This window comes from Trachurus japonicus, chromosome 11 (assembly GCF_045865225.1).
Source record: "Trachurus japonicus isolate A0001 chromosome 11, Traja_1.0".
In the NCBI taxonomy this organism is placed as follows: Eukaryota; Metazoa; Chordata; class Actinopteri; order Carangiformes; family Carangidae; genus Trachurus; species Trachurus japonicus.
In genome coordinates this window covers 12,006,131-12,017,525 of record NC_140917.1, presented here as the reverse complement: position 1 = coordinate 12,017,525, position 11,395 = coordinate 12,006,131, and the positions used below count along the sequence as shown (strand labels likewise).

The following is an 11,395-nucleotide window of genomic DNA, read 5'->3' as shown; positions in this document are numbered from 1 at the left end:
TCTTTTTAATAGCGGCACCGTCCATAGCCTACATGCACAACGCCCGTTTGTTGTGAAACTTTCCTTCACGGGGACTAGCTGCTGAATAACTGGCACATATCAGGCTATTGTAGGCTAAATCCTCCTGTTTATTTATGTTTTTGCTGCGAAATATGACTGAAGGCCGTATGGAAGTCTGGACGTGTTGACACGCCCCCATGAGTTGACGGAGCTAATTAAAAAAATAATAACAACCAGTTCTTCTCTCAGAAACATGCGGTTCCAGAAAGGTTTTGCTGCACATAAAGATGTGAGCTATCCAGATCTTATGACCTAACAGCGTAAATCATTTTCCATGTTGTTCATCTGGGTTTTCTGAATTCAACAAAGCAAAAAAAAGAGAAAAGGCCAGTGCAGAGGGGCAGAGCAGCCTTGATTCTTTCTTGACTCAGAATACAGTTTCCTTTACAGGAAAGCTTTCATTGTGTGTTTTCTTCATATTGCATTGCAATATCCTGTTTAAAGTGATCATATAATAAACAACTAATCAATACTGTATAGATAAAGGAGTGATAATAATACAGTAAATGCTTTGAATCTCCTAGATATAGCTGTGCAGTATATTTAGTAGACCGGATAGCAGCAGATGATAGAAGGGTCATTACAACCAGAAGAGACAGGAGACTTTTATTTTTTAGAGACTTGAGACTTGACTTGGACTCGTGACCAAAGACTTGAGACTTGATGAAGTCTCACCCCTCAAAGACTTGAGACTTGACTTGGACTCGTGACCAAAGACTTGAGACTTGACTTGGACTTGCAAAAAAAGACTTGTGAACATCTCTGATAGAAGAGTATCTTTGACAGTAGAGAAAGGTGGTGCATAAAAAATATATATAAAGCTAAAGAAGGCACCTGCATTTCATATAACTTCCTGTATCTGTGTCACACGAGGTTCACCACAGCGGGAGATGCGTCTATTTACCACGATCACAAATTATCACAGATTCCCTCTCCACATATTCAACAGAATAACCGTTGGGCCAATATTAACAAGCCACAGATCCAGCAAACAGTTTGATATATTAAAATCTTTTAATTTTTTCATCAGGAAGTAACTTGTTTGTGACCAGTTTCACTCAGCAGCAAACTCTCGCAAGATCTCGAAATATCTCTGTGGTAGTATCTTTAATGAGATAATAAGGAATGAAACTGACTTTTCAACTGCAAGAGGACAAAACTTAAGACTAATTAAATCTGTGGCAAGACTCAAATCATTTCAACAATATATATTTACTTCCTAGCAACAATTTAACAAAATGACCAAACTTACGAACACCACACCCAAAAAGGTCAACAATGTTTTCTAGAACCAATTCACAGATTTGTGTTAGTACTAGTATTACCACAGTGAACTTTAACCCATGTCCAGACAACAGCAGAGCATTGAATCCTTCAGACTGGTTTACTGTCGCTGCCAAGACGACGCCTCTGATGCTGTTTGCCTATTGGTCGTCTATGAACATTTCTGAACGGGTCCTTGCATCCATGGGCTTTCCATCTGAAACTGGCATTGACACTTGGCAGCTGAACGTGTTGTCTTTGGCATGTTTTCTCATGTGTCGTGTCAGCTGTGACTTCTGGGCAAATGTTTTATCACACTCAGAGCAGCTAAATGGTTTCTCTCCTGTGTGAGTTCTCATGTGTGCAATCAGGTTTGTCTTGATGCCAAATGTTTTATCACACTCAGAGCAGCTAAATGGTTTCTCTCCTGTGTGAGTTGTCATGTGTATTGTCAGGTTTGTCTTCCTGCCAAATGTTTTATCACACTCAGAGCAGCTAAATGGTTTCTCTCCTGTGTGAGTTCTCATGTGTGCAATCAGGTCTGTCTTCCTGCCAAATGTTTTATCACACTCAGAGCAGCTAAATGGTTTCTCTCCTGTGTGAGTTCTCATGTGTGCAATCAGGTTTGCCTTGAAGCAAAATGTTTTATCACACTCAGAGCAGCTAAATGGTTTCTCTCCTGTGTGAGTTGTCATGTGTTGTGTCAGATTTGACCTCTGGGCAAATGTTTTACCACACTCAGAGCAGCTAAATGGTTTCTCTCCTGTGTGAATTATCATGTGTCTCGTCAGATGTGACTTGAAGCAAAATGTTTTACCACACTCAGAGCAGCTAAGTAGTTTCCTGTTAGTATCACAGCCATTATTTTCAGAGTTCAACCCAGACTGAGGTTCTTTTTTCTCCCTCTCCTCATCTTCACTGTCTTCAGTGTCAGATGATTCGGAGGTCTTGTCATTAGTATCTGGTAGTAAATGTCTGTCTGAACATGTGTTTCTGTCTGGTTCTGGTCCTCCATCAGTGTCTGTTTCCATGTGTTTAGGGGAGCTGCTGGCTTGAGGCTCTGCTCCTCCGTCCTCCTCAGTCTGACCCTGTTGAAGCTGTGAGAGCGGAGGTTTCTCTTCATTATCTTCATGTTCACTTTTCACAGGTAAAGGAATGAATTTGAACTCCTCTGGTCCTTGAAGCTGCTCTCCTCCATGAGTGGTCCAAGCGTTCTCCAGCTCTTCTTTTACATGAGGAGGCTCAGAGTCCCTCTGGTCCTGACTGGAGCTCCACTCCTGCTGCTCTGTGGGAACTTCCTGTGCCCTCACACACTCTGAAATACAAACATTACACACAACTTAAAACAACTCACATCACTTGAGAAGCAAGGGACTGCTTTTCTAATACGCTTTGAGAGCACAAACATGACTGCAGTGTTCTCAGTCTGACTTGTATTTATGGCCTTTAATGCATGTTCGGTTCTACCCTGTATATTTATTTCATAAAATGTAAAATAAATTAAATAGATAAATAAATCACACTGATGCATTATTGAGCTTAAGCCAACAACCAACAAAAGGAGATCAGTTCTTGAATGGATGAATAATTTATTATCAATTATCTATTCATAATTTATTGCTTTTTGTTTTTAAATCTTTTACTGTATCTTAAAACGTCTTTGTTGTACCATTTTGTGGTACAGTAAATAAGATAATTAAACTGTTTGCATTAAGTTTTCAAGTAACAAGTTCCCGCGTATTTGTTTACATCGATCTGGTTTTCTCTTTTGTATGTTCTTCAATGAAATAACTGAAACCATATAACTAAACTCTACGCTCCCAGAAAATAACAAATCTTAACCGCTATTTTGACGCCTAATCGTGTTTTGAAACTGGAGTTGTTTTTCTTCAATGGCTGGTAGCTAGCCCAGCAAGGAGTTGGTGCTTGGAACCAGTTTTAAGAACCAATAACCAGTTGGTGGAAAAGCAAAGAACCGCTGCTAGTCAGGCACTGGCTCCGAACCAGCACTGGAACCAGCTCAGTGGAAAAGGGGGAAACCCTACAACCACGGCATGTCACAAAACTATAACGCGCCCCATTGAATTAAATTGACTCCACTGCTCTTTTACCCTCCTTTTTTTTTTTTTTTTTTTTTTTTAAGATTTCACATTTTTTATCTTCCATCATGGCGTCCGTATCTCGCGCAAGTGGAACGTTCGTCACGTGCAAAGGGTCAATAACGGTCAGTTGGTCCGTCCTCAACGCCACCAACATTTCCCCGTTACAGAGACAAACTGATTCTTCGTTAATAACTGACCTGCTCTCTGTAACAAAACCCGAGGGTTTAAAGGAGCATTAATGCAAATCCAAATTCGTCATTCGGCCACTAGATGGAGCCAGTGGCGAAGCATATCAGATATAAACACAGGGACGTGGAGAGAAGGTGTTCTACCGAGCGATTCAGTGACTGTAAGCAGCCCAACACTGCTACATTACAATTTACTACATTTTTCCGATTCAGAGGTCGGATCTTTCCAAGTTCCGAGAGCAATCGAACGCAGCAGGCGCCAGGCCGGCTTGTGTCATAACAAAGACAAATTTTGCATTTGCCCCACAGACACTACACTGTTGGCTATTTTCTTTGTAAATTTAGTTATGGCTCCCTCCGACATATCTTTTGCATATTTCAGCTTATTTAGTGCCATTACTGCTGTATTTACAATAATGCTCCTTTAACAAAGCAAATAGTAATGTTCAATCTTATTTGTGAAAAGTAATCCCCAGAGCCAGCTGTTTCCAATGGTCTGCCGATTAGAACAGAAATAATATGCTGCACATAGTCCAGGCAATCTAGCTCATTTTAGACCCAAAAATAGAACTAATTGTAACAGAAACAGTGTTTCACTATATATCATTTCTTTGAGGTGTCCAGAACAACATACTAAAAGTCCTAGGAAATCCTAGTTGGGCAAATGTGTTTAATTCTAATAAGGCCAGAAAACAATAGGGGGCTATTTTTTTTCCCCTTTACTGCTATCACAATTAAACTTTACAAAATGAAAGTATTAATGAAATGTAACATTTTTTGTATTATAAGTTTCTTTGAAAATGAATTTGAATATGCAAATGAGCCATACACATACATATATGCCCAAAATACACCTGAATAGGCTTATTTTTTTCCTTTACCTCTACCACAATTAAACTTCACACAATGAAAGTATACATGAAAAGTAACATTTTTTGTATTACAAGTTTCTTGGAAAATAAATTTGAATATGCAAATGAGTTCAACACTAATTGAGTTATGGTCAAGAAGCCATAAAGCCGCAAGCAGCAAAAACAGGGGCCAAATATCTAAGTTCTTGAGGGGAAAGTCATTAGGTAAGGCTTGTTTGCTAATAAAAAATGGATTTAGAAAGCAACTGGAGACAAGACTGTGCAATCAATTCTTAAGGTCAAGTCTTTTTGTGGCAACTAGTGACCCAGGTAAGTGTGGCAAGTGACATCAAATTGTGTGTATGCATTGGTCAAGTGTGGCAAGTGACTTCACATTGGCCCTCATTTATCAAACTTGCGTACACCAAAAAAATGGGTGTACACCAAATTCACCGCAAGGATCGGCATTTATCAATCTGAGCGTGAGCGTACGGTACGCACAAATCTCACGCCAGCTCTGACCAGGTGTACGCACATTTGGAACCAGCGTAGAACATGCAGGAAGGAGTGCTGCTGTATCACAATGATTATTAAACCATAGTCTAATAACGCAGCGATGTGGATCACATGTTGTTGTTGTTTATATTGATAAAAAGATAAAAAGTAGCCAAAAAAAAAAAAGGAAACGCTACAACCAAGTCCGTGTTGAAAATTTAACTCGACTTTTATTTTGAGCAACTGAGATGACTTAAAAACCACGACGTGACAGATGCTCGTTAATCAGCTGTGTAAACAGAAACAGTCAATGACAGACAGACCTGTTATTGTAGATCACACACACAAACTTCCAACATCTCCTGCACCAGAGCATGACCGGACGGCTCCTCAGTCTCTCTCTCTGCCGGACACCGGAGGCCGGGGGGGGGGCTCCGCTACCTGTCCAGGTGCAGCTGATCTCCGCGGCGGAGTGTTTTTTTTTTTCTTCCCAGCCACCGGGACCTGTCAGCGGGACATCGGGCCGGTGTTTCACATCCCTCCATCAGCCGAACCATGTCATGGGTGCTGTCATGTCATCGGTCGCGTTCCCAGCAGTAATATGCCTATGATTTCTCCTCAGTCACTTGTGTTTAGTAAACTGCAGGAGCATTTCATGAGATCGCTGGGTTTCCTGACGTGGTCGGTGACACGTGCGTCTGCAGCCTCCATCCACCGGGATGACGCTTATCAATCACAAAACCTATCAATCTATCAATGTGCAGATATTTAATGTTGCCGCCCTCTCCCTGTTCAACGCGGTAACGTCAGTAAAGTCCGTCTTCTTGGCCGTCTTCCGTGTCTCCATGTCGTAAAAGGGGCAGGGCGACGCCTCTAAAGCAGGAATATATCGGGGCGTGACCTTTAAATTACGCTCGTTTTCAGCCGCCGGATTTATCACCACCACGCCGGTTCTACGCCGAAATCAGCAGCGTACACACTTTTAGTAAATCACACGTGACACTTGGCGTACACTGATATTTACACCAGTATCTACACCAGATCCTGCGCAAGTTTGATAAATGAGGGCCATTGTGTGTATGCATGGGTTAATTTACTGAATGGAAATGAATGTGTTAAGTTATTTGGCCCCTGTTTTTGCTGTTTGCGGCTTTATGGCTTCTTGACCATAAGTCAATTAGTGTTGAGCTAATTTGCATATTTAAAATACATTTTCCAAGAAACTTGATATACAGAAATGTTACTTTTCATACTTTCATTTTGTAAAGTTTCATTTACCACGTTTACATGATGTTTTTAAAGCGGAATTAATTAATTCCGCTTTAAATAGTTCGGAATTAAAATATTTTCCTTCGAGTTTACATGGACATAATAATTCCGAATTAGGGTTTTCATGGAAAACACGTTAAATCGCCTTTATTTAATTCCGTTCAACGTCTGGAGGTCGGGAAGCGTTCTGATTGGACAGAGGGTACACGTGTTTACGTATTTACGTCTACCGGAAGAAAACAAACTCCATTCCCAGTGTGGGAAGTGAACCGTTAATATAATACGTCCATGAAGTGAACAGAGCTGCAGCCGCGAGCCGCGAGCCGCGCCGCTGCTCCTATTAAAGGCCCCATGCTGTGCACATTTCTCTGGGTTTATTTACCTGCTGATATCCCTAACAAGATATATCATTGGTTTTAAGTACCTGTGATCTGCTTAATATCGTTTATACTGCCCCTTTCTGTTGCCTCTTTCTGGAGATCTAGCAGGCACAGGTCATTTGGCCAATCAGAAGAGAGAATGAGAACCTCTCCTCTGATTGGCTCCAGAGTGGATCAGTAAGTGGATCAGTTTACCCCATTGATTTCTCTGGTTTGTCTCAGTTTACCCCTGAGCTGGGGTAAAGTGAGACACAAGACCACTTTTTCACCATCATATTTTCACTGTCCTTCATCCTGAACACATTCTGATCATTTCCATTGCTAGGAAACATCCTGAATTAATTGGAAATGTGTAAATTTTACTGATAAATCATTTTAGCTTGCTTAGAGGGGAGCAAATGTAAAAAGTGTCTCACTTTACCCCACTCTCCCCTAAATCAATCTTGGATTGATGAGAATTAAACATATTTCCCCAACTAGGATTTCTTAGGACTTTTAGTATGTTGTTCTGGACACCTCATAGTAATGGTGTCTGGTGAAAAACATTCTGTTACAATTATTCTGTCGGAAAACGCTATTTTGCCTGGACGAACAGTGCTCTGGCGTCCTGTTACTTCTGCTGCTCAACTGTTCAAGATGGCGGCCGCATTTCTTGCGCCCCAGCAGGCGATGCGGCGTCTACTCTTCATAGTCTCGATGGAAACAGGGGTCTACGAGCACGTCTTGATTTTTTTCCCCCACCTGTTTTTTATTAATCTTTAAAGTGTCTATTTTAAGACTCTGACAGGTACCAGGGTGAAAAAAAACCTCTCCTCTGATTGGCTCACTGTTTTTGAGTGGCATGTGGTCGGGCCAATCACAGGCAAGTAACTGAAACCTAAGCTGCATTCATAAGAATTGAAAAAAAAACAACTGGTCACGGTGGGCAGAGTTACCTTGTGTGTGACATCACAGAAAGGAGGAAGTGCTATCTGCTCGTCTTAAAGAGAATGTTCCTACAAATGGGCGGTGTGTGTTTCTCCGTTTATGACCAGTTTGATGCATGGGGCAGTATATACGTGGCCCAGAGACCTCCCCAAGCATGAAAAAATAACCAAAATCACATTTTTCATGCCATGGGGCCTTTAACAACAACTTAGAAGCAGAAAGTTTCTCCTCTTAACTGCCAGGATGGCCTTCCCTTCCCTGAGTGTGTGAGCCTGGCCGCACCCGCCGCCGCTACTGCTACTGCTACTGCCCCCAGCGCCGGCGGCGCCGGGGGCTCACACACCCTCACTGCCCGGATCGCCTTCCCTGGTGTGTGAGCCACCGGCGGCCGGGCACCGGGGTCTGTGGAGCGGGTTCGTGAAGCCTGGTTGTCCCGACATGATTCACTCACAACACTGCGGCTGTAACGTTATGCTGTGTGTGCTGTAACCTACTTTTCACGGTTAAATTATCACCGCGACACACGCACAGAGCGGCGAGTCAGTTAATACGCATGCGCAGAACGACCGGAATTAATTTTAAAAAGAATAAATGTTTACATGATAGAGGAATTAATTAATTCCGCTCTAAAATAGGAATAAACCACCCACTTAATTCGGAATTAAGTTTAAATCCGAATTATATTTTCACTCGGAATTAAGTGTTTACATGATCTTTTTAAAGCGGAATTAACTTTAATTCAGAATTAAATGATTTTAATTCGGAATTAACCCTCTCATGTAAACGGGGCAATTGTGGTAGGAGTAAAGGAAAAAAATAAGCCTCTTTGGGTGTATTTTGGACATTCCATTAGTGTATTGCTCATTTGCATAATCCATTTTCAAAGGAACTTGTAATACAAAAAATGTTACATTTCATCGATACTTTCAATGTGTAAACTTTCATTGTGATAGCAGTAAAGGAAAAAAATAGCCCCATTGGGGTGTATTGTTGTCTGGCCTCATTGGCATCATAGACATTATACAGTAGGGGAGAGTGGGGTAATGTGAGACACCACTTGTATCTAGGAAACGGAACACATTTTTGGTCATCTGACCATTATGTTTTCAAGCCCCTTCCATTTCCCCATGGTCATGAAGAAGAGGACCTCATGATGCTGTGGAAAGCATGTTTTTTTCACAAAAATGTAATTTTTGCATGTAAAAGTAAATTTTCTTGCCGTCAACTTAATCAACTGTTGTGCCAAAGCAAATTGATTCAGGTAGAAAAACTTATAGAGGGATTATCTGTTTACCAACAAATCAGGATGCGTGCGCAACCTGACTGCAGAAAGAACTGGTTGTCATGGTTACCTCCATGGATCTAGTGTAGTCAAAGCGGTGTTAGTTAGCGATGTTGTCAGCCTACTACAACAGTTTATCACCTACTGATGTAGTGTGTGTTTTATACATAGACGGTTTTATAGTTTTATAACGGCAGGAAAAAAAAAAAACGTCAGGACGGAGGATCGAGTTTGTACCGCGGCAACGGAAACTCAGCCACGGGACAAGCCACGGACTCTCACAGCACGGCGTCGGTCGGTCAGCGGTAAAAACAACACTGTCACTGTACATCCCTAACGTTACCTACAGTTATTTAACAGACAATAATGTTCAGGAAAATACTCACGTTTACAAAACTCAGTGTCCGTGAGGACTGAGCTGCTGCCTGGTCAGAGACGAGGGAAGAGGACGGACCTGTCTAAAGTCTGGAACAACTGCATAACGTAACTATAACGTTACGTGCATGACTGAGTATGTACCGGTAATGTAAAACAATATAGTTTAACGTTAATTAATCTCAGCTTGCTTTCCATTAGTATGTGACCTCGTCTTCAGTCACTGTCGTAGTAAACATTTCACAACTCATTCGCTGCAGTTCTCCAGCTGTGCCTGTGGGCATATCTAGCTTTATCACCATTCAAACCAACGTGTCTAACACATTAACTTATATTGCTCGAAATGAATCGCCAATGTACTATTTTCTCTCTCGTTTGCCTTGAAATGGGTGCGAGTTGACGCTATTCTGTAAATTTTGCGCGTTTTGTTGTTTTTATCAAAACAATTAGTGCAACTAACAGCACAAAAAGGCATGATCACGGCTCTTGCTGCTCTCTTTCTGCAGGCGACATGCGCAGTAGAACGTCAGTGACGTAGGCTGGTAATCCCTCTATATGATACATGATGATGAACTTCCAACACATAAAACCATGTGATGATGCTGGCTGAAAATTTGCCTGAATTTCTAAGAGAGGTCGTTTTTTCTAAAATGGGGGTGTTGGGGTAAAGTGAGACAAATGCTGCGGGGTAAAGTGAGACCATGGATGTATTATAATAAATCCACGAGTGAGACACTGTGAGTACACCACACACAAAGATTTACACTAGAATCTCGTCCCCCAAGCCAGAAATCTCGCGTGATCAAACATGATCTGTAGCCACACTGCTTTGTTATGATGTGCTCTTCAGTCAGCTCGCTTAGTATTGGTTACATTCAATTTTAGTCACATTCCACTTTGTTGGCTTCCCCCACATAAAAGAGGACTTTTGATCAAAATGGTCACCATTGTCGGGGCCTACAATCTGACCCCCAGTCTATCTAACTGATTCTATCTGTCATTTGAATGTTAATTAAAACATTTTGTGTTGTATTTGATTTTGTTCTTGAGTCACTTTGTGTTGAGAAAAAAAAAGTGCTTAATTGACTAATCCCCATGATTCTGTTACTAGTCCGACATTAGTTTTGGGAAGTGTGGTTGTCAAGCTAGCTGTCAGGACTCTGTTACAACATTGTTATGGTAGTTTCAGAGTGGATCAGTAAGTGGATCAGTTTACCCCATTGATTTCTCTGGTTTGTCTCAGTTTACCCCTGAGCTGGGGTAAAGTGAGACACAAGACCACTTTTTTTTAAAACTATCATATTTTCACTGTCCTTCATCCTGAACACATTCTGATCATTTCCATTGCTAGGAAACATCCTGAATTAATTGGAAATGTGTAAATTTTACTGATAAATCATTTTCGCTTGCTTAGAGGGGAGCAAATGTAAAAAGTGTCTCACTTTACCCCACTCTCCCCTAAATCAATCTTGGATTGATGAGAATTAAACATATTTCCCCAACTAGGATTTCTTAGGACTTTTAGTATGTTGTTCTGGACACCTCATAGTAATGGTGTCTGGTGAAAAACATTCTGTTACAATTATTCTGTCGGAAAACGCTATTTTGCCTGGACGAACAGTGCTCTGGCGTCCTGTTACTTCTGCTGCTCAACTGTTCAAGATGGCGGCCGCATTTCTTGCTCCCCAGCAGCCGATGCGGCGTCTACTCTTCATGTTTATAACGGTCAGTTGGTCCGTCCTCAACGCCGCCAACATTTCCCCGTTACATCAAACCGAGACAAACTGATTCTCCGTTAATAACTGACCTGCTCTCTGTAACAAAACCCGAGGGTTTAACAAAGCGTCCAGTTGTTTCCTCTGTCGCTGCTTCTCCTGCTCTGACCGACATAGCTCCTCCTCGTACTCCTCCACGGTTCTTTCAATCAGAACAAAGATCTCTTCGACGGCCGAACTCAGTCGCTGCTCCACCAGCGCTCTCAGCACCTGGACTTTAGACATGTTCACTCAGACACACACAGACGCACACTCACTCCCCGTGACACAGCAGCGAGAAGGAGGAAGCTCCACGAGGAGTCCGTTTCCTGTATCCGTGTCACGTGGGTGTCCCCACCAAGGGGGTGGATCGGACTACACGCAGGCGTAGCTCACAGTCGGCCATATGAGGACGGGCAACTTGCTCTGACTCTGGCTGCAGTTACAGT

At 42.0% G+C, this 11,395-nt stretch overlaps 1 protein-coding gene across 1 annotated transcript; it reads right to left on the bottom strand.

Moving 5' to 3' along the window:
* Positions 1-1,139: 1,139 nt before the first annotated feature.
* LOC146978304 (uncharacterized) lies at positions 1,140-11,192 on the bottom strand. The gene is made up of 2 exons (XM_085790579.1): positions 11,000-11,192; positions 1,140-2,638 (listed from the first exon to the last, which is right to left on the bottom strand). The coding sequence occupies exons 1-2, from the start codon at positions 11,190-11,192 to the stop codon at positions 1,485-1,487; spliced, it is 1,347 nt and encodes a 448-aa protein (XP_085646705.1). The 3' UTR covers positions 1,140-1,484.
* Positions 11,193-11,395: the final 203 nt, after the last annotated feature.

What these genes read in the sequence shown, in the direction of transcription:
- LOC146978304 (XM_085790579.1), bottom strand. Translation starts at nt 11,192, where the DNA reads ATGTCTAAAGTCCAGGTGCTGAGAGCGCTGGTGGAGCAGCGACTGAGT. An exon ending in GGTTTTGTTACAGAGAGCAG is followed by an intron (nt 2,639 to 10,999) that starts GTCAGTTATTAA and finishes TTTGTATTTCAG; the next exon opens with AGTGTGTGAGGGCACAGGAA.